Genomic DNA, 23,631 nt, shown 5'->3' with positions numbered 1-23,631 from the left:
ATATTTTTTCCCGGGTTTTCCTGTTGGGTAACTAAAAGAATGAATAAAAATAAATATGGAGTGACACATCTTGCCTGTGTATATGACATAGAAAATAATCCCATATTTTTTCTGCTGTCTTTCTCTCTCTCTCTGATCTTGTCTATTCTGATGCGGCTGTAAGCTTGTCCTCAATCCTCTGCACGTTAGAGTGCTCTCCATTGTTTTTTACTCTCTCCATATGGGAATATGCATTACGTGTACATGTTGTAAGAGCACACATATTTACAATGTGCGCAGCATGGCCAGCAGTGCCTGATACTCTTGGCTCAGGGGCATAAATGCAGTTCTAAGTTATTGATCCCAGATGATATGCAGTATTAGGACTGCATTACTGGTAATAATAAATGGGTGCAGTGCAAAAAAAAAAAAAAAAAAAAAAAAAAAACACATCAGTAATTAAATAAAGATTAAGAAAAGATTAACAGAAGAGAAACCAAAAAAAAAAAAAAACATAAAGACGAGGACTAGTTCCAACAGAGCCAGTGTAGACACGCAGACGTGAAAATGAAAGTAAATAATGAAAATGTGTCACTTCAGATTGAATGTGAAGACCAAATTAAATGTAGAAACAGAATAAATGGAGATCACATTACTCACATACAGCACATCACTCAAACTTGACCCGTCACAGAAGGAAAAGAAAACAAATGCAAGTAATTATGGCTGAATTTAGCTGCTTTAAAATTCAAGGTCCAGGAAATGTCCTGGTTTACTGTGGAACAGAATCGAGACAAACATGTTATTTTCTTTTTCTTTTACCAAATGTTACGTCCACTTGGTAAAACCAGGTGACGGACAATAACACGACAACCAGTAAAACAAACAAGTCTCAGTGGAAGTGAACAAACGTGATTTATTGTAACCAAGAAAAACACGCCAAGGTGGGGGAGGATGAGACAAAGTGGTTGTGCCAAACAAAATGAAAGTAATATAACAAAAGAAGGCCTGTCTGAGCTACCTCTGAAGAAAGAAAGGCCAAACTAGCTTGTCTACCAAAAGACTATCCCCAAAACAATACAGCGGTGGCACAACCAATAAACCTATTGCGATAACAATAATCATCTACCTGAGTGCAAAAATGTAAAGGGTTCCCCCTCTTACCTAGTCCCAAAAACCTCCCACACATACCTGAACACACACATCTCTGAAAGAGCACCAAAAGAGACAAGGATATCAAAACCATGAACAGCCAAATCAAGAGTCAAGAGAAAGAGGCCGAAGGCCTGAGATGACCTCCATCTTAAGGCGTCTCCTCTGTTGTGATAGGCCAGCAGAAGAGGTAATCATCCAATAAGTCACACCGCCTGTCTGCATAGGTGAGCAGCATCCCTGCAGCCATTACCTGAAAAACACAACACACAGGGCAGGGGGAGGGGAGACACAAACACACAGAATACCTGGCTGCCTGGCACGTAAAACCCCCACCCAAGTTCAAACATATTCATTCATCATTCATTACAACTACCAAGTACGTGACAAGGCATCAGACATAACATTCTCAGACCCCTTTTTATGACATATTTCAAGGTAGTAGCTGTGAATGATCAAAGACCAGCGCATGAGACGTTGGGTGTGATTATGCATCCTGAAGAGAAACACAAGAGGATTATGATCTGTGAAAACCTGAATAGGCTTCACACTGGATCCGAGATAAAATTCAAAATGTTGCAGGGCAAACACATGACGTACCTGTCCTTGACCTACCTGCTGCCCAAAATAAAGCACAGTGTCTTTTCCAAATTCACATTTGGCGAAGTTGAGTGTAAGAGATGTACTGGATAGACGGGTGAAAACTTCCCTCGATGTAGCCATGTGGCTAGGCCAATCTTCTGAATATACAACAATGTCGTCCAGATATGCTCTGCAGTTTGACACACCTCCCAGTACCTTACTTACTAGCCTCTGAAAAATAGCGGGTGCATTGCACAGACCAAAGGGCATCACAGTGTACTGGAAGAAGCCGTCAGGGGTTACAAAAGCTGAAATCTCTGAAGCATGTGGGGTTAAAGGAACCTGCCAGTTTCCCTTTAACATGTCAAGTTTACTGACAAGTTTGCTGGGCCAATTTCATCAATACAGTCATCAATAAGAGGAAAGGGATGTGCATCTGGAACAGTTACAGCATTTACCTTGCGAAAGTCGGTACAGAGTCTCGGACTTCCATCAGACTTTGTATCCAGAAGACAAGTGGAGCTCCATGGACTAGAACTTGGTACTGCGAATCCATTCTGTAGGAGATAGTCGACCTCTTTTTTCATTATTTCCCTCTGTGTGGGATTAACCCAGTATGCATGCTGTTTGATTGGTACTGGCTTTGTCAGAACAATATCATGAACGACAACAGAAGTTTGAGAGGGAATGTCATTGAACAGACCTGGGAAATCACGGATAAGTTTCTCAACATCACAATGCTGGTCCTCAGAGAGATGAGACAAGTGGTGGGACAAATCAGATAATATCTCAGTATTACTGAGCCTAGCCCCCTGTGGTGTAGCACTATGCATCACCAACCCATCGTCATCGTCAAGTGAGCTCACCTTTGAGATGGAAGCCATAGGTGAGACGGCGATCTGCACATCTTGAGCCGTGGATGACGCATTCCGATTCTCCCTGGAGCAGTACTGTTTCATCATGTTGACATGACACAGTCTGGACCGGCGCCTGCGGTCAGGGGTTTTGATGACATAGTTCGTCTCACTGAGTTTTTTCTCTACAACATAAGGACCAGAGAATTTAGTCGAGTGGGTTGAATCAGAAACAGGCAAGAGAATTAGAACTTTGTCACCCGGTTGAAAGGAGTGGACAGTCGCTCTTTGATTCATCTTCATCTGGGAAGAGGTCTTTGGCATCTCTAGCCAAAGTGCAGGCTAGGTGGAGTCAGTCCTTGAGCTTGGTAACATACTCAGAAATACCTTTGACTCCTTTCTCCGGCATAACCAGTTGCCCTTTAAGGACCTTTAGGGGACCCCGGACCTCATGTCCAAACACTAGCTTAGTGGGACTGGAACCTAGCGCCTCCTGTACAGCCTCAGGGGCGTCAAACAAAAGTCAACAAGTCAACAGCATATTTCTTTGACTGGGCTCTGGTTATCAAACAAACAGGAAAGAAATCAGAGTTCTGGGTTATGTTGTCAGACTCAAGGTTCAGATCAGGTCTGTCCAGCACCTCACGGACAGGAACAACCTTGTCTCCACCTATGTCATTGCCAAGGATGAAATCAACACTTTTAATGGGCAACACAGGAAGAACAGCAACCTCAAAAAACCTCCACTGATTAAAGGAGACTGATGGTGAACTTTGTTCCAAGAAGCACGTACGAAACCCATTTCAACACCCTGAATAACTGCACTTGAGTGAGGCACTTAGTTCAAGTTATCCTTTAAAGGACTAAAGGACATAACTTCCTGTGCTTTAGCAACCAGCTTGCATTGCAGGAGGATAGGCCACATATCTGTTGGCCATTCTAGTGCAGTTGCAATTCTTTCAAATGCACTGAAATAAGAGTCGACCTCTGTCTCTTTAAATGTTGGCATCAGAGCTATATTTTCACTGACATCCAAGCTTTGTCTGTGGAAAGCTGTCTGAAAAGGTGCCAGTTTCTCAATTTCTGCCCTTCTTCATCTAAGTCAGAGACCTGTCTGCACAGGTGAGCAGCTTCCCCGCAGCCATTGCCTGAAAAACACAACTTATAGGGAAGGGGGAGGAGAGACACAAACACACAGAATACCTGGCTGCCTGGCACATAACACCAAATGTGGCTTTCATGCTCTGACAAGTGAAGTGAAGTGTCTGCAATTATATTGTAGTAGGCCATGCTGTTCTGATCTACATTAGAGTAGATAAAAAAAACAAAACAAACATTTTAGCCATAAATGGATGCACAGAATGGGTAAAAATAAAATAAAATAAAAAAAGTTCATTTTGTGGTGTGTGTCAGTGATTCATTTATTGTATTTCATCTTCAGAGTGTAATGAAAAAAATAAAATATGCATAAAAATGTTTTTGGATGGGTGAAAACTAGACATTTGGATTCTCTATTATTGATAGAACTACTGAGACAACATTTCTAGTTTGACATACGGGTTCCTTCTTGCCAAAGGCCTTGATGTTAAGAAATCTGTTTAACTTGAAAGAGGAAACAACACAAGGTAAATATCTATTTATTGAAATGCACCATTGTGTCAAATGAAACGCAGAATGTAACACAGACCACAGATACGTGACACTTTGCAAATGATACTAAATGATGCTACACTTTGGTAAGCCTCTTATGGATCTAGATGCTGTATGACTGCCACTGGCATTAAAAACTAATTATTTGGGACTTTTATGAGACAGCAGCGGAGAGATTCATTAATAATATTTCTCACAAGCAAGGGCTTCACCAGATAAAGTTTGCGGTCTTTGTAATTGCTTATGCACCAGTCTTGATGCAGGTACAGTATGTGGAACAAAGCCTAATGTTCAGACTCTGTGTACAGAGAAAGAAGGGTTTTTGTACAGTTGTTTGGTTGATGTTTGCATGGACAGAATAAATGCGGCTGCACAATAAATGTGTGAATATTGTTAGCCATGCTCAAACGTATGGGGAACGTTTCATGACTTGCCAGACTCAGATTGGTCCTCAGACTCCGATTTGTTAGTAACGACTTTACCTAATAAGCTTTTGCAATGATTAAGTATAAAATTGAAAAAATCAGAAATTCATGACTAGATGGATGAGTTTTTCATATCAAGATGGCTTCTTAAAGATCGACTCCTATGAAAAGTGCCCATAGTGAATGGGTGGGTGGGCAATAACATCGAACCCTGTGTGTTTTTGTTGTTGCGGCCTTATTTGGTATGGTGTGACAAGTAACACGTGGCATCAGATGTTAGTTATGTTATTTATGTATTTTATAATATGATTTTAATATATGTATAATAAGTAATTGTTATTAATATGAGTATTTGTAGTTGTACCTTGGGACTACGGCTAACAAGTAGCATTTGTCCGGTTGTTTTCATCTGGATTTGACTCATCCATTCATTAACACAGTGGATCTAGGGACTAATTTATGGGTTAGGGGCTTGCTCGAGGCACCTCAGCCACAGACATGGGAGGACGCAAACTTGCGACTATTTGATCCAAAGTTAACAAAAGTGAATGAGTTCAAACCAATAAACCATAGTGAAGTCAAACTTCAGTGACATTTAGCAGAACAACAAAATCATCATATGACTGTTACTCAGCAAAGATTTCCCGGCTCAGATGTGATGATATCTACTTCCAAGGTCTCTGAGTTTCTAAAGCAGTGTACATTCAATCAATCTGGCGCGCAACTGTTTTATACAGTGCAACCTCACATCTTGTGTGTTATTTTATTCCAAACAATGTTTGTTATTCTTGAGTCCTGAGTGCATATGCTGACTATAACCTAAGACTTTATAAAGTCATCAGTAATTAATACTGATTTTCAGAATATTTTCTGGTAACTTACTAGCTTATTCTTACACTAATTTTTTTATTTTATTTTATTATTTATTCTATTTTTTATGTCTCATACTATTATGTCTATGTCTGGTCACATTTATGTTCTGTGTTTGCTTGAGACTTGGACAAAACTATTTCCCTGTGGGGATCAATAAAGTGATCTTGAATCTTGGAATCTTGAATCTTGAGGTAACTGTAATCTACATATCAGTCAATATGTGGTAACAATATGTGGTAATCCACAAGTTGTACAGGAGCAGTGTAAGTTCGGAAATACCCAGAAAGTCTGACTGTGCGATGAAGAGTTCAGTGGTAACAAAAGCAGGAAATGTATTAACAGGTCACTTTCGTTTCCTTTAAAAGAGAGGGGTTGACATGCTGCAACATGGTCTGTAACCTAGAATATTGTTGCACACATGCGTGCTAAGATTTCACTCCTCAAGGTCCTTCTTATAAAAAGGGAAGCAGAAGTAGTTTGCTTTCGGAACTGTAAGATCAGTCTTTGTGCTCTGACACACCAGCGTTGTTTTGAAATCGATTCATGAAGTTTCTGAGACAAGTATCCTGGTGTCATTGAGGAATGCAGGAGAGGTAAGTTTAACATATATATATATATATATATATACACACACACACACACACACACACACACACACACACACACACACACACTCTATATAAAGAGGAAACAAATTCATCATCTGTTATCACATCCACTCCCTTTGTCACCTGAGTAAACTTACAATAACACAGTTTCAAAATAGTATATAAACCTAATTTTATTTTATTTAACTTTTAAATTGCATTTACAATCCTACTTCAACATATTATCAGCCAAGTGTATTAAAAGTGTTACAGTGTCATCAGAAAAATCAGTGGAACAAACAGGATAGCGATGCTGTGTATTAATGAGTTTGATTCTCTTCTTGTAAACTATCGGACTTTTTTTCTGTAAGACTTCAAATGAGTAATTAAACCATCTGGACTCATATTTGGCTTCAGTCTGCAGCAACACATGATGTGCGGCTGAGCCTATGTTTTTGATTTTTTGTACAACATTTAATTGGTCAAGCAGCTGTTAACTCTAGCTGTGGAATGAACATAGTGTAAATATAAAACTGAAGAACGTGGATAAACTCACTTCGAGTATTTCAAAGCGAGTTCAAAAAGATTTTTCAGTTGCTGCTCTAATGCTTCCTCTTGTGTGTGTGTGTGCTTGAGTGTATCATTTCCTACATGATGGTCAAAGAAAATTACTGCCACACAACCAGCTTTAATTCTCTAGGAGCATCTGTCAGCTATAAGTACAGCAGCAGTGCATTAAACCCTTATGAAGCAATATCTATCTCCCTCCCCCTCAACTCTGCCTCTCATTCTCCCCTTATCACTCATCTGTACTAACAGTTCGTCACATAATCTCTCTGGTTATATCATTTTCAACATCTTATGTGGTCAGTATCCTCCTGCTGTTTCATTATCGCATCTGTCTGCAGTTGAGCACCAGCACAAACACTAATCTTTATTATTTTTCCATTCATGTCTCTCTAGGGACATTTTCTGAAATGTACTAGGAGAGATTAAGACCACTCAGCAAAAAGGACACAAGGATCCACCCTTATTTTACTTACGCTACATTTTTATTATGTTGTGAGCTAAATTTAAAGCGCACTGAAAACTTGACTAAAGACTCCTATTTTCCCGTTGCTGCTTCTGAAATCAATTAATGAAATGTCAACCTCGGTCAATACTCTTTTCTTCTTTAATTTCTCCTTCCTCTTGTTTTCTTTTGTTACAGTGTGTACCTCAAATGAATTTAAACTAATAGGGATCACTGTACGTCCATAGAAATGTGCAGAAAGAATGGAGACGTGGTCTAACCGGGGGGAGAGAGGGAGGGAATGATAATCTGCTAGAAGTGAATGGCTGCGAGGAAAGTGGAACTTCCTCTGTCAGTCTGACCCGTCAGGTTTAATCCTGCTCTGTCTTTATATTCTGGATCTTCGCTCTCTAATATTCTCTCCAAATTACTACTACCTCCATGGTAATCCCATGCCGCTCTGGCCTACATTATACCTCACTCACTGTGTGTGTGTGTGTGTCCACTTGAGTGTGATGGAACCAGACAAATGTGATGGTGATGATGAGACGGTCAATCAAAATGGATATCAGATATGATTAAATCCAATCATTCAGAAAGGTGGTTCAGTGGTCCAGATTTAAAGTGCACCTGGATTACAGGACCTGAGAAATATAATCCGAGTCCATCGTGTAATGAGCGTGTATGTGATCAGTAATATACTGCCCTCTTGTGGGCAGACTCTGTACAGCAACAGCAACCAATTGGCAGAAGCGTCTCCAATGGTCCGTTATGTGATTTAGAAAATTCCTGTGTGCTGGAGTTGTCTGCCACGGTCTGATTTTCCTTTTATTGAATATTTTGGGCTAATAAATCTACACAATATTTTACAAGATGATGATTATTTTTTGCACGGCATATGCACGCACTTCTCAATGAGATAAGACACACCTTCATGTCACTGGTGCCTTATAAGAAATCAACTTTTATAAGAAAGTAAAAGTTAATTGAAGGGACTGAGAAAACAAGTCGATGAGGTAAAAAACAAAACAAAACTTGAATTTTCATTTAGAGCGATGAGTGGGGCCATTCAGTGCAGTGAAAAATAAATATTTACATGTTGTCAAAGTGAAAATATTGGTATAGGATCATAGATGCATAATGTACAGTCAACAAGGACATTATGAAGCTTAACTTAACACCCATAAATGACTAAGTCAAGTGCTGATATTTGCTTATCTTTACATAACAGAAAGGTATTTGATCTAATGGACAAACAGAAACTCTGACCTCATAAAAGTTACCATGGAAAATTCACTACAAAGGTAAACTAAACTTTGCTAGTACATCCAGTTGAACTACTGTTAGTTCAGCGTGCTGATATGAGCTAAATCCTAATATCAGCACGCTAAGCCTGCTCACAAAAGCAATGGTATAGTTTTTATCTTGTTCACATCTTACTTTGGCATTGGTGCTTGCTAGCATATTGTGACAGTTAGCACGAAAGCAAGTGTAGTGCTTAGCTCTGTCACTGTAGTCAGATTTGTCTGCAGATTCTTGGTTAAAAGCTGGGGCCTTTCTACCTGAGGCCTGTCAGGTGCTCAGCCAGATTGCAGGCAAGCAAACAAACTGGTGCTGTAGGTGTGCACTTGTCTCTCTGTGTCAGCCTCTCAACCAGTGCCAGCTCAGATAGACGTGAGGTCTGTAGTCTGCCATGCTGGTGAAAAACAAATGTAATTTTATATGTTATGAAGGTTTATAGTTATAAGTCTTGTATGTTTATTGCTTTTTAACAAGGTCCATGCGTGAAATGTTAAGATACTTTACTTCCGTGTCATAATGACTAAATGTCCCTTGTTTCATATTTGCATATGATGATAACAGCAATTCAATCTATTTAACCATAAAAGATATTAAATATACCACTGCAGCCGTGAGCCAGAAATGGTAACCAAACGATGGAACTGGATGGGAACATGTAACAAACCATTCAATAACTTTTGAGATATTTGTATTTATGTCCATAAATCACATCACCAGTGACACAAGAGGAAAAGCAAAAGTCAGTAAGGTTTTACCTTTGGGCTAACAAATGTCTGTCTAAAATTTATTTGCATGAATCAAATAGATTTTGAGATATAATATGTCTGGCCCAAAGGCATATATTCAAACCTGAAGGGCTTCCATCGAACTAACACATCTCATAGCCATCTCATTCCACGTAAACTTTTGAACATCCTGTATGATCTATGTGTCTGTCTCTGAGGCGTTCAGGGAGCAAAGGTGATGGGATGGGTGTCTGACAGGGCGCATATGAATTCTTCTGTGACCCCGGCGTAGCGAGGTCTACATCCCTACTGCTCTTTTGCCTAATATGAGCTCTAATGCCCTTGCCTGGGACAGTCAGTAAGCCCCCTCCTTCCTCTACCAGTCCGTCAAAGACTGCTCCTAGACTTTGCCGTATTCTCACCCAGAAGTGTGGGCAGCTGAAGGCGTACAGGATGGGATTCAGCACTGGATTTAAGAAAGCAAAGGTTGTTGCTATGGGCAGCCCCACTTGCACCAGTTTGAGATTTTCTCTTTTATATTGGGCTGTCACTTCAATCAGGCAGAAGACATGATAAGGAGCCCAGCACAGTACAAATGCTGCGATCAACGATGTGACCATTCTGGTGAAACTCTGTGACAGCTGGTTGTGACTGGACTCATTAGACGTGTTTGGAGACGAGGTACTTTCTGTCGAGATTGTTTGAGGCTTGAGGAGGAAGTGGGTAGTTTTTGTGGCCACAAAAACTGACCTTGTTTCTCTGTTTGATGTGATGAGTGTGTCGCCTATTCTGCTTACACTCTGCTTCCTCCTCATGTGCCTGCTCCTCAGGCTCAGACCTATTTTGATGTAGCTCCCAGCAATCACCACCAGGGGGAACAGGAACGCCAGCAGCAGCTTGGAGATGGCCGTGGTTGTCTGCCTCAAGTTGCACTCTCTGTCCAGTGTGGCATCAGAAGATAAATACAAGGCAAAGTTGTGATAGCACAGCTTCCTCTGATCTTTTGTCTCAATCACTGAGCGGAACAGGGTGTAAGGCAGTGTGTTAATTGCTGCCCACAGCCAGCCCAATATACACACCTTCCACGCCCCCGTCACTGATCGGTGATTCTGGCTCCACACTGGCTTAACCACCAGAAGCAAGCGGTCCAGTGAAATGGCGGCGAGCAGGAAAGCTGACACAAACATGTTGAAGAAAAAGATGGAAGCCTGTGCTTTGCAAAGCGGGTTGCCCATCTCCCAGCTATGTAGGGAGTTAAGGTAGGTCGTGAAGAGCGGAAGTGTCAGAGTGGCCAGGAAGTCAGAAATGGCCAAGTTGAGCACCCAGACGGAGGCCACAGTGCGATGTCTCAGACGGAAGCCCACGACCCAGATGATCAGGGCGTTCTCCAAAATCCCCATGCAGGAGAGCAGACCATGGAAGCAAACCACTGTCAAATTGACCTGCATGTTTTTGTTGCTTGTACTGTTCCTCATGATCTGAAGCTGGGGACATAAAAGTGGTTCCTGCACGACGCTTGAGTTGGGCGCTGAGTTTGACATCTCTGTTCTAAATGAAGAAGGAAACAAGACATATGAAGGTAATTAAGATCAGAGCTTTGGTTGCAGCAGACATATACTGGCGCACACAAGCCTCTTGTGCATGACCCCTTCTGTCTGTTACAGGTGCAACAGGCTGCCACATAGGCAGTTGAGAATTACTTGAACAGGTTCAGTAACATCCGCCTTTTGTGATTCTAATGTTATTTATATGAATTATGTAACTCACAAACTTAACAGTCAGAGAGTTTGTAGGTTTTGGCAAAATTTAAATTTTTTTGCCGGAGCTTTTCAGTTTTTTCACTCAAAATGATGAGACGTTGTGATGATGCTGAGGATGCTATGAAAGGCATATGAGCTCCTGCTTGTAGATTATCACTTCCATTTCTCACCCACGGTGACTGAACTGATCAATTACAAACCATTCATTACAGACAGTTTTCTCGACACATTGTTAAATGCACTGAATGAAAACTGCAGTGAATGTAATTAAGCCGAGGACTTTGGGAAACAACCTGACACGATTACCAAGTCAGGAACAAAATACTCACATTTCACTTGTGCATTTGGCACAGCACCCAAAACACGCCCTGAAGGGGGCTGTGAAGACTGAGACATGTTACTGTTTCACATTTTATTTGGCAATAAAAATGTAATTCTTCAAGATGTTATTAAAAATGAGTCACAGCAGAACACAGTAGATGTCTGTTGCCAAGAATAATACTGTAAAAAAAATAGATTCACTATTAGTAATTATGTTATGTTGCTACAACAATTATCAACTTAATAGCATTTAATGAGGTATTTATTACAGGCCTGTGACAGATTGGCCAACCACACAGGATGTTCTCCTCCTCTTATCCATTTCTTATAACTTCTTACCAGTCTTCTTACCATCTGACATTAAGGAGAGATAAAGGGAAGGGAGTGATAAAGTATCAGCATCATCACTGTGTCTGATTTATTTTTTTTTAAATGCACCTTTTTTTGATAGTTCCATTTTTTTGTTTGTCAACTGTACATTCATGACCTACTCTACAAGCGGCATTGATCAAAAAGTGATACTTGATCAAAAGTATGTGGAAATGGCCTCATTTCAGAAGGTGTGCACAAAAAAAAACAACAAAAAAACTAAGAGAAACAAGCAACATGTCAAAGCCTGTCGCTGCAGCCACATACCAACCATTGGGTAACTACATACGCCGAGCGAGGAAAAGGGGAACCAGCGTTTTGTCGGACATAAATATGACAAGGGCTTATCTGGGATTGCGACGGTCTGCATAGCTGACAATGATTGCGTGCCAAAGTGTTCGCAGGACACGTTGAGTTCCGGTTCTAAGTCTCAGCTATGAAAATATAGTCAGTGTTTTGATAATTACGCAAAGCTTATCTCATTGTTGTACTGAGAAGAATCTGATAAAACCCTGAAACAGTGGGTGCTTCACAAAAGATCTTGTCGGTGGCAGATAATAAAACACTAAAGCAGCTGCAAACTGCAAGAAACCACTTGCAGTGTAAATGTATGCCACCGTTTTCATCAAATAAAAGTGACAAGCAGGATAAGCTATGCAGCTGATGTGCACATGCACAGGAAACCAAGATCTACAGGCTGAAGAACAAATATTACAAATTTACAAAGAATTTGAATTTGAGAACCATTTTGATATCCCAGTCTTACACAAATTTGACCTGTTTGGCATATTTTCCAGACCATTTATCAGGCGATGCAGTAAAATATCTAATTTACTAGGTTTACAGAGTAAGAATTGGAGTAAGACGTACGGTATGTTAGATTTATTCCGATGTAAGGTAGTAGTAGCCTACATCAAGTCATGACAAAAATGTGAACATTCAAGGTTCTCAGTTCAAAAGTATTTTCACATTTTAGCCAGATGCCTTGCACTGAAGACCTGGATGAGGTAAATGTGGCACCATGTCGGCACATGACTACAGACATATGAGTAACTATATGAGACACACCACTGATGTTTGTGATAATTGTACAGTAAATAGCGTGAACCGTCCGTGCTTAGAAGAAAACTTTGAGAAGGCCACAATCAGATACTGAGAACTTGAATACCCACAATATGAGAGGCACAGGCCACACGCAACTTTGCACCAAGCTGGTGAAAAAGACAGGGAGATTCAGTAAACAGATAAGCTGGGTGGTTTAGTAATTTTCATACAGAGAGTCTTGTATTCCTCAGTGTGGCTGACTGTTGTATTAGAAGCACTACACTGTATCAGACTGTACATACTTATTAGTTGCTTTGCCGGTATCTCATTTTATAAACACTCATTTGGCATTTTATTAAGCATCCCCAAGTTATATTAAGTCATTGATATTAATGTAGGTGGGCCGGTTCTTTTAAACCCCTCATAGTCTAAAGCACCATAAAATAAAGCTGTTACGGTAACCACAGAACGCAATCAAACCCACTATACAAACAAAATCTGAATAATAGCAAAGGCAGGAGTCATTCTGGGACTCTTATCAGACAACCAAGTGTACACAAATCAAAAGAACAACATGATAAGATCCTGCACCTCATTTCAAAAAATAAGAGCTGTTGATGCCGAAAGTATCACATTAGACTGGATTCCACACAAGAGTGAAATGTGACTTAAATGTGAAAGAATAGACATGAAACATACCTATTGCTAGAACAGCAGAGGTAGAGCGATGATGGTCTGTAACAAAAGAACATCTTTTAAAAATAAAACTGTATACAATGAAATATAATAAAGACTTAAAACATACATTAACAGTTGCTTAACACATACGAGACATAGATCAAAACCGCCCAAAGTCAGAATCAACAGCTGTTGCAGTAGATGCTGAAAACACGATTGGTTTTAGTCATATCAGAAACACTCACCTAGATGTTTGGTTACAATCACAGAGGACGGGGAAAGTCAGAATCTTTCATGAAGTCCTGTTGTGTGTCTTGCCATTTCTCCATTAGAGACGCGCATCCCTCCAAATCTGTCACTTTCGAAAGTCCTCACGCCCTGTAAACGCCCACTGTAGCACATCCACACAGACATACCAGCCTTTGCTCCTCCCTGTATGCTGACTGCTTTACTGATGAAAGAGAGTGATTGTTTCAGCCGTTACGCAAATTTGGCTTATACTGAAATAGGTGTGGGAAAGTAAAGAGGTATACAAAAGGGGAAACAGCAAAACAAAAACTAAAATAAAAATGAAAGTAACAGAACTAGAAATATGATATCTGTGATATGTCAACATTTGTCCTACGTGACTGACATAATGACAAAGATGGACTTGTGTGAACTTGTTCCCCACACACTTGTACTGTGAGGTTGTCTGATGACGATACACAGCAACCACCATAGAGCATGTACACACAAATACACACACAAATTAACACGAAATTACTTATAAGGTGGTCCTAATCTGTTCAAACATGAACAGCATCTCTCAATGACTGGAAATGTCTCCGTCTACATCTGCTGGTTACTTAAATACAAGTGACTCAAAGCTAGTGCAACACATCGACACAATAAACAACTGAGGGACTACAGCCTGCCTTTTTTAAAGGCATATTATTGTGACATAGAACTAATTTTGAATGGGCAAATCGTCATTGTTTTTTTTTTTTTTCATTATTGCTTGTTATTCAAAAATCAAACATTGTTATGTTGACTGGAGCCCACTCATGGCAGACGTCTGCAGTTAAATATTATGATATACTGTAGAACAGGGGTATAAAAACACTCATAGCTTCTAGTATTTAAAGACACTTTAACTGAAAGCAGTTTGAAACAACAAACTGTCTGTGTAGTCAACTGAGCTAGAAGGGTCTTGGTCAGTGGGGAGGCCACAAACTGGTCAGTCCAAGATAATGATGGGAGAAGATGGGAGAACTGCCATAAGGACAGCAGAACTTTATGAATCAGGCTTTTAATTGCAGAGCAATTACACAGAGGGTGATGACCTACTCCAGTTTACCAAACAGTCTGTAAAAGGACTTTGACGGGAAGTAGGAAGATTCTCCAGTCTTATCCAACTCCCAGAAGATCCCCAAGCATGTTGATGAAACACCACTCAGTTTATCCTTGTGATAGCATGGCAGAGGCAGCATCACGCTATGGGTTGGTTCTCAATAACAAGGAGAGGGAGACAGCTCAGACCTGAAGCAACAGTGAATGTTGTCAAATGTAGAGACAAAAACCTGTTATAAAGACATGATATCTTCAGTACCACGATAACCCAAAGCAAATAGCCAAGACAATAGTTTGGCCAAGACCTGAAGATGGTGGTTCACAGGTGCACAAGCCTGAGGGCGCTTGAGGGCATCTGGAGGGAAGGAACTGAAACGCTCAGAGTTATGCTTTCAACTTTCAGATTAGGCTACAGACGTCAAAGATTTTCTACAAACACAGAGATGAAATTGCTATTGGAGCTTTCTGCACCATTAATTGTGTCCATATGTTTAGCTGTTTTTTATTTAATTACAGAGTTTGTCATTCTTTCTCACTATTCCAAACTTTTCCCATCTTGTTTCTCTTTTCTCCCAATCTTTGTTCTTTTATTTACTCTTTCTCTTTGCCTTGGCCCATCCCACCCCTTACTCTCACTTTAACCCAACATCTTTGCTCATTTTACAATTTTATCACCAACAGTAGATTTATTCTCTGTCATAATGCACAGTTTTTCCTCCCTCTCTGCTCTTTTGACTGACTTTAGGGATAAACACATGCATTTAATTAATATGTATATTACATGTGAATGCATGCTTAAGTTAAAGTCTTTCCTGGCAGTGAAAATAAGGACAAAACTTTTGTAAAAATGTCTGAATTATGAGTATAACCCATTCCAGCTCAGCTTTTCTGTCCCATTTATCATGCATATAGTCTAGGTGACAAGTAGAAACAGGAAATACTTTTAATAGGAAATAGAAATAGGACTGAGAGTTAAGAGTTAAACTAAATTCCAGCCATACATACTGTATTTGCATCCATCGGACATGGATGAAGTCACTGAACTTTGTATTGGTACATAATGCCATTGGAGTCATTCTGATTCTATGCCCTAAACTTGAGAGGTAGGATGAATCTAGTACAATTATACATTAACATGCCTCACCTTTATTGTAACCTTTAACAAACATTTTGCCTCATAATGTGGTCATTCTTGAGGCGTATGTATATATGCCTCTGTATATATGGATGCGTCATAGGATAACAGGAAACCTGTTTTCCTAGTAATGGGACTTTATGCTGTTAACAGTGTCCTGACTTTCATGAAGTAACAGCTGTATATGTGTGGGTGAGTTCAGGTTCCCTGATACAGTACACAAGTGCTGTATATATTCAGCTGTAGAGGCATATAGATCATCACTTCACTCTCCTTTAGGAAGCACTGGAGTCATCACAGCTGGGAAACATTAAGGTATGATTGGTATTATTACAGCTGAACTGAGTTAAATAAATTGAAATTCAGTAGAATAATCATCTTTAAAATTTGAATTCACGTTCTTTACAGTGGTGTAAATAAACGTTTTTAAAAAAATGTACGTTGCATATTATATAAATGCATCTTCTTCATTCATACATTCATTTGAATGTATTCGTATGGTTTGTGTCACATTCTTCAAATCGGTACTAAATGTCACCGCCCTATGAACTCTTCACAACAGACTTAGTTGAGCACATTGTACAATTTTAATGGGAATGGGAGAACAAACTATTTTTGTGGTGAAAAATACCAGAAATGGAAGAAGCACAAAAGTCTTATATGTCCTATATGTAAATTGATTGTTGAGTGAAATTGTTATGTCTTCTTTCTAATAGTTACTGTAACTGTAATTGTTATATATTGTATCTTGATGATAATCCACATTAATGAAAAGGCCATTTTGACTTTGTCATATATCCTCAAGATGAATGCAACTTTATCCTGAAATATTTGTCAATATAAGGAAAAGAAGCAAAGAACCATTTTTCTGATAACCTGTCTCTTTGTAGTTCAATCATGGCTTCATTGGGTATAGCCCTGCTGATTATGGCCCTATCAGGACCCACCCTGGCCTTTGTCCCCATCGGGGGTGGAGGATCCACTCATGTCAGCATTACAAGAAAAGCTGTATTGCAGAAAGTGGAGGAAGCATGCCGGGTGGTGGTCGAGGCAGCAGGTCATGAGTTCAAACCTACGGTATGATTGAAGATAAGATTAAATAAAAAATGTGCAAGACAACAGAAACATGATCATCTACAACATGGAGAAACACACTTAACAAAACACAGTTCATCACCAATGAGTTTTTCAACATATGCCTTTTCACTGTATTAAATTAGACACATACAGTGCAGAATATATTAGAGGTTTATAAGAGCATTTATTGTCTGGAACAGCAGTTACAGGTTTTATTATTAGGATATCTGCAACAATCACATCTTCATTCTTAAGGCCAAGCCTTTACTTCTGTATTTTGTCAGTTGAATAATATTCACATTGATAGTGAGGGATCTTGGAGAAGTTTATGGGAATAATAGGCTAATGGCACCGTTGTTAAGCAAACAGCTTTTTGCTCATACCCTCTCTTGTTTAAATGTTTTAACTCTTTCTAGTCTTTTCCCTGTTATTTGAATTGTGACCTCTTACCTCTGACCCCCAGGGTACCTCTCCTGAACAACTGGTCCAGGCCTGCCTTGGTCCCACAGCTGCAGGAGAGGTGTCTGGTAGCAAGTTTCACTCTTCCCTTCAAGAAATCTATTTCCAGAACAGAATGGTCGACCGTGACTTTGTCAACAGGTAAAGAAGAAACAGAAAAACATTTTATTCAAATAAAAAACAACAATGTGTTGCTAGCTTCAGATGTTATAAACTTCTACATGTGAAAATCTTTCAGTGCTCCACATCACTTCAACTCTGAGGCCTTCTTGGAGGGACGTGCCCTAATCACAGAGGGCACGGTAGCCATTAAGGCTAATATTCGCAATGAGAACTTCCAAGCTGCCAGGGAAACACTGGGTAGAGTTCTTCATACACTGCAGGTGAAATGGGTGGAATAAAAATGACTATGATATTGACATCAAAGGGAAGTAATGACAGTCTAACATAACATGTGTTCCCATGATCTGTCAGGACTTCTACAGCCACAGTAACTGGGTGGAACTGGGCTACACTGAGCCATACGACAACCTCATAATACCAAGTCTGCCTCTGGAAAACCTAGCAGGTGAGTGTGTGCTGGACTGCCGAACGAAAAAGACGTACACCCATTTCTGAGGGTTGGGCAAATGTCATAAAGCACACATTGTCCATATACTTTATCTTGGGCTATACCATACATATCTGCACACCAAAGAACAGAGATAGTTGTCTTGTTTTTGTACTAGACCTGAAGATTGTTGGATTGTGATTGGCTGACGGTTATACAATATTTTCAGATCAACACATGGCTCCAAAGGATCCTAAGACTAAACAGCAATTGAAATGAATGAGAAGATGTAGATTGTTCAATTGTTAAAAGATGTTTTCTAGCTATTTAATACAATAGCTAGTTATTTCAAAGTTGACAAAAAACAACCAATGTCACTACTATTCCAAGGCTTTGGTTTTAGGTCGAGGAATCCACTCACATGTATTGTCTGCATTTTGTTTGTATAGATAAGGACACTGCCACCTGCTATGACTGTGAAACTGGAGCATGCCCTAATCCAATCCTTGCCAACATCCTGGAAGAGAAGAAACTCACATCTGGTTACATGGGAATCTTCTCTGCTTCCAAGCCAAAGGGTATCATAACTTTAGTATCCCATCTGTTATTATAAAATATCAAAGATCATATTCAAATAATCTAGTGAAATCTATCATTAAATGAATAGTTTTAGTTCTTCTCTGGGAGGAAAAGAATCACCACACCGGATAAGAACTTTCTGTATTTAATTTACTGTATTCAAACAGAGGTTAAAACAACAAGAACAACATTTAATATCACTAAAACCCTAAAGTGAGTGGAAGAATTTAATTACCAGCAATTTGCTGTACAACTGAAATCTAATTAATTAAGCTGTTTTGTCACATGCAAAATAAATAGCAGTTTGAACAAAGTCCCAGTGTTACATCTCGGTTCTGTTGTCTACCAGGTAAATGTAGCCACGGAGGTGCAGATGATCTCACTAGCACAGTAGCTCCCCGAGGAGGCATCAACAAAGATGAACGTCGCTCTGACAACTTGGACCTCCACAACGCTGCTGTGAATGCAGCCACAGCTGCCAGCCTCCAGCTTCTGGAGGACATCCGCTTAGCTGCAGGCGACAATGGCTTTCTTAGGTGCGACAACCAGACATGAAAATTATGAAAAATGAGAAAGAAAAAAAGTACACCAAACATTTACTCAAGAGTCTCTTTTTCCTCTCTTGCAGAATGATGGGGATTGCCCGCTCATCTGTCCTATGCTTTGTGATTGACACCACCGGCAGTATGTCAGACGACATTGAGGAAGCCAGAAATGTTGCTTACGAAATCATTGACAGCAAAAAAGGAACACAGGATGAGCCCTCTGAGTACATCCTGGTACCATTCAATGACCCCGGTATGAACTCTTATATCTTAGTCTGATTATAACAACATCAGTTGTGATGGATGAAATGGTTGATGGTGAAGTTGTTTTTTATAGCAGCAGACTGAGTTTGAACCAAAGCTTAGTGTTGGTGCTTAGCTTCTTTTTGTACTTGTATCTAGATTTTGGACCATTGATCAGGACAACAAACCCTGATAAAATGAAAAGTGAAATTTCCAAGCTCACAGCAATGGGTGGTGGTGATGCCCCTGAGATGTGCCTGTCAGGACTTCAGGTATTATGATGAATGACTCTTAAAATTTGAGCAGGCATTGTGATTGTTTGGGTTGTTTATTTTCCAAAAAAAAACATGGATCCCTTAAAAAATACAGTCTTTTATTCATCCAGCTAGCTCTCACTGGTGCTCCTTCCTCATCCCATATCTATGTTTTCACTGATGCCACAGCCAAAGATATTTACCTCAAGGACATTATTCTTGCTCTCATTGGGAGCACCAAGTCAACGGTAAATGCTGACAAACACTCAGTTCACATTGACTACTTGGTTGAGGAGATTGAGGGTAAAGTCTCCACATTAACTGTTCTCCACAGGTTTCATTTTTCATGACTACGTCTAGCAGGAGACGTCGTCGTTCTGTCAGAGCAGCTTCCTTTGAGGACTACAAGGAGTTGGCTCTGGCCTCAGGTGGACAGGCCATCCAGGTATCCAAGAAAGAGCTGTCACGCGCTACAGACGTTATCCTTGACACCTCGACTTCAGCTCTGGTAAGATTCTCATTTGAACTATGACAAAAAAGGTTTGACCAGTATGAAGAACAAAATGTTAAACTATTCATTTGACTTTTCCCTCAGGTGACCGTTCTCCAGCGAGCCAGAAACCCTGGGAAGCAGGAGACGTTCCCCTTCGGGTTGGATGAGTCACTTAAAAATGTCACCATCTACATCACAGGGACATCCATAACTTTCACGCTGACCGACCCAACCGGTAACTCACTGTTCTCACCGTCAGTCTCCTTTGCTAGTAGACGTTCATGACAAATAATTCATGCGAAATATGTACAGGTGTGAGCCAAAGTCACAGTGAGGCCACCGGTAAACTGGGCTCCATTCAGACAGTTGGAAACCTGAGAAGAATTCGTCTCAACCCCGAAAAAAACACAGGAACGTGGAAGATCAATATTAACTCTGTAGAACCATACACACTCAAAGTCACAGGTCAGATATAGTTAAGTTAAAAGTGTCAGACTCTGGCTCAGCAAATCCTTTTTGTGTGTAACTGTGAATGCTTGTGTTTCCAGGCCAGAGTATTATTACCTTCATCTATGACTTCGTGGAACACTTCGGGGGACCCCACCCAGGTTATGCAGTACTTAGTGGGCGCCCAAGTGCAGGTATAGAGTCTGCAATAAAGCAGTTTTCTTGTTTCACAACAGTAGTGGATGAGAGAACTTTTTATTTTTGATTTATGTGTATTTAGGTAATTACACACAGTGAACTTGCAATGTATAGTAGTTGAAAATAAGGATGTCCCCACTCTGTGATAGGATGCCACCTGTGCAACATGTCCAGTCGTAAAATGACGTCACTCAATATGCCACAGTCAGCTGTCAGTGGTTTTATAACAAAGTGGAAGTGATTAGGAATGACAGCAACACAACCACGAAGTGTCAAGCCACGTAAAATGACAGAGCGTGATCAGTGGATGCTGAGGTGCATAGTATGCAGAGGTCACCAATGTTTTGCAGAGTCAAGCACAGACCTCCAAACTTCATGTGGTCTTCAGAACAGCTTAAGAACAGAACGTAGAGAGCTTCATGGAATGGATTCCCATGGCCCATTTGCTGCATCCAAGCCATTCGACACCAAGTGCATGTAATGCAAAGCATTGAAGTAGTGTAAAGTGAGACATCACTGGACTCCAGAGTAGTGGAGGCACGTTCTCTGGAGTGAAAAATCACTACTATATTAATATAAACACATTCCTAAACCTTGTGAAAAGCCTTCCCAGAAGAGTTGAAGCTATTATAGTTACAAAGGTTGGGACAATGTCATACTAAACTCTATGGATTAAGAATGGGATGTCACTCTATACTTGTGGCAATATGGTGTATTCTAGGCATGTGCAGAAAATGTGCAGTTTTATTACCATCTAGTGGTGAAAAACAAAATAATAAAGTCTCTTATGTTAACGTGCATTGTTTTTTTTTTTGCCAATTTGTAAGGAAACTGAAAGTAATGTTTCATAATTACATCACATTTTAAACTGCTCTATTTTTAAATTCACAATAGGTCATTTCATTTTCTTCATCTCTTTGTTACTACATTGATTCTTCACCTCTTCCCTGTGTAATCCCAGGCCAGCCTGTCACCCTGATGCTCTCAGTAATGGGCAGGAAAGGTCCATCCTCGATTACAGTTGAAGATATCGGCCTAGTCAAAGTGTCTGATCTAGAGGCTGTTACCAGTGGCAATATGACCGACATGGGCAATGGAGAAATTCTGGTGACTGTTGATGAAGTACCTGAGGGCGGGTTCGTGCTCCTTCTGAAAGGAACTGATAAAGAATCAAACACTGAACTTCAGAGGCAGTCAACCACCCAGATGTCAGTCTCCAAAGTGAATATCAAGGTCTGTTTTTGCTTCCATTTCACATCCTATGTGTCCATACTGAACTTTTTAGGGCATTAGTATTCATGTCAGAAATCTTCACCTGTACCCTGTATCACATCTAGGCTGCAGTGGACAGCAGTGCGGAGCCAGGGAAACCCCTCACACTCTCCTTCAGTGTGATGACCCAAGGTGCTGGCGATGTGTACTCCGTCAGCGCCAGAAATGACAGAAACTACCCCATGACCTACCCAAGCAGGTGAGAAGAAAGATCTAAAATTACACTTTTGGTAAATGTTATCAACATTCAGGATATAGTTTAACATCTGGGCAAAAACACTACTTTGATTGCTCATGGGAGGCTATGGACATCATCAATGTCTGTTCAGCAGTTCAGCCTGTTTTAATCTGCACAAAAACAGGCTGGAATAGATTTCTTGGTACTGAGCATATTCCAGAAAGCCAGTGAGTATTTCAGATGGTTACTAGTCTAGGCCAAGAAAAAGTCTAAAAATGCATGACTAGCAAATTGTAACGTCTGCATTTAACTGCATTACTTATAACTAGCAGATTTGTCATTGACATCTTCATTAAATATTTCTAGTTCAGTATTTGATGGTGAGATTTGAAGGTAAATCAAAATTATGTTGATTAGTGAGTTTTTCTAAGAAGTCTTGTGAGCATGTTCTCAGCCAAACAACTTCAGCCTTATGAACAACGTGAAAATATATAGGCGGCATTCCACAATGATAATTTCTTAACTCAGTTTCCTGAAGCTTGGGTTTAAAGTCAAATCTGGGTGGAGCATATTGTAAAAACTTTACTTGGGAGTAAAAGCTAGGATGAGTAACATGTGAGTAACATCACCAAAGCACCGCACCAAGCCCATTCCAGCCACATTTAATATTTCCATCACAAATCCAGTTCCTGTAACCTTTTTTTAAATTTTTCTCTTCTTTTGACAGCCTCGCCTTGACAACAAATGAAAATGTTAATGCTACATTGAGCATAACACCACCTGCCGACACACCATCAGGCACTGACGTCACTCTGACCATTGAAACCAAGTCATCCACGGGTCTTGACTCCAATTACATTGTTCTGAGATTATCTGTTGTTACCAAGGTAAGCACATATGGCTTTTACATGACCCACTAATCTCTAAAGAACCACACTGATGACTCTCATGCATATTCATACACAAAATCATCTATCTTCTCTTTTCTGTCCAGATTACAGATTTCATTCAGCCCCTGTGTGAAGTAACCAGTGTGGTGGCTGATGACTGCCCTCATGATAAGTCCCAGTGTGGATCTTTCTACTGGCAGCTCTCGGCTAACCTTACTGATGGAAAAGGCACCGGGATAGAGACACTTTTTCTGCATCAGGGTAGTGGAAATCTCTCACACACAGTGCTGACCGCTCCCACCGTTGAGGCAAACTACAATGCTTCCTGCTGCTCACAGATTGCTGAGCTTGTAGCTGTAGATAAAGTCGGCAATGTGGGCAAGTGTTATCATTCAATTGTTCCTTCTGGGGGTCCTCCTACTGTGACACTGCCGCTGCCCCTGTGGTTGTGTCTGCTTGTATCTGTCTTTATTGTCAGGTCTTGAAGTCTGCACTGTGCATTAAAGTAAATAATAAACCATGTGCCTGAGCTTTGGAGTGTTGAGATACCCTGCTTAAATAAATTGTCAAGAAATTGTTGATGAATGTCTGCTGCAGTCGCCTGAAATGAAATGAAATGTCAGTTGTCTTGAATGAACATAAATAAAAAGTCATGTCTGGAAAAAA

General features: G+C 40.2%; 2 protein-coding genes across 3 annotated transcripts; one reads left to right on the top strand and one right to left on the bottom strand.

Moving 5' to 3' along the window:
* Positions 1-5,953: 5,953 nt before the first annotated feature.
* Positions 5,954-23,626, top strand: LOC125000706 (von Willebrand factor A domain-containing protein 7-like). Its single transcript, XM_047576324.1, has 18 exons — positions 5,954-6,108; positions 16,671-16,857; positions 17,321-17,457; positions 17,555-17,699; positions 17,791-17,884; positions 18,316-18,444; positions 18,795-18,981; positions 19,074-19,243; positions 19,393-19,505; positions 19,619-19,735; positions 19,822-19,995; positions 20,083-20,215; positions 20,293-20,445; positions 20,529-20,621; positions 21,587-21,858; positions 21,963-22,096; positions 22,803-22,962; positions 23,070-23,626. Exons 1-18 carry the CDS (start codon positions 6,098-6,100, stop codon positions 23,448-23,450), a joined length of 2,790 nt encoding a protein of 929 aa, XP_047432280.1. The 5' UTR covers positions 5,954-6,097; the 3' UTR covers positions 23,451-23,626.
* On the bottom strand, positions 7,925-16,077 carry LOC125000718 (prostaglandin D2 receptor 2). 2 transcript variants are annotated; one of them, XM_047576352.1, is made up of 3 exons: positions 13,559-16,077; positions 13,335-13,370; positions 7,925-10,689 (listed from the first exon to the last, which is right to left on the bottom strand). In XM_047576352.1, exon 3 carries the CDS (start codon positions 10,680-10,682, stop codon positions 9,306-9,308), a length of 1,377 nt encoding a protein of 458 aa, XP_047432308.1. In that variant the 5' UTR covers positions 10,683-10,689; positions 13,335-13,370; positions 13,559-16,077; the 3' UTR covers positions 7,925-9,305. The 2 variants fall into 2 exon arrangements, with proteins under 2 accessions (XP_047432308.1, XP_047432317.1); XM_047576361.1 differs by lacking the exons at positions 13,335-13,370; positions 13,559-16,077 and adding an exon at positions 11,231-13,327.
* Positions 23,627-23,631: the final 5 nt, after the last annotated feature.

Source organism: Mugil cephalus, chromosome 2 (genome assembly GCF_022458985.1).
Source record: "Mugil cephalus isolate CIBA_MC_2020 chromosome 2, CIBA_Mcephalus_1.1, whole genome shotgun sequence".
NCBI classification, from domain to species: domain Eukaryota; kingdom Metazoa; phylum Chordata; class Actinopteri; order Mugiliformes; family Mugilidae; genus Mugil; species Mugil cephalus.
Note: the sequence above shows the minus strand (reverse complement) of the source record. Positions and strands in the feature narration are given on the sequence as shown.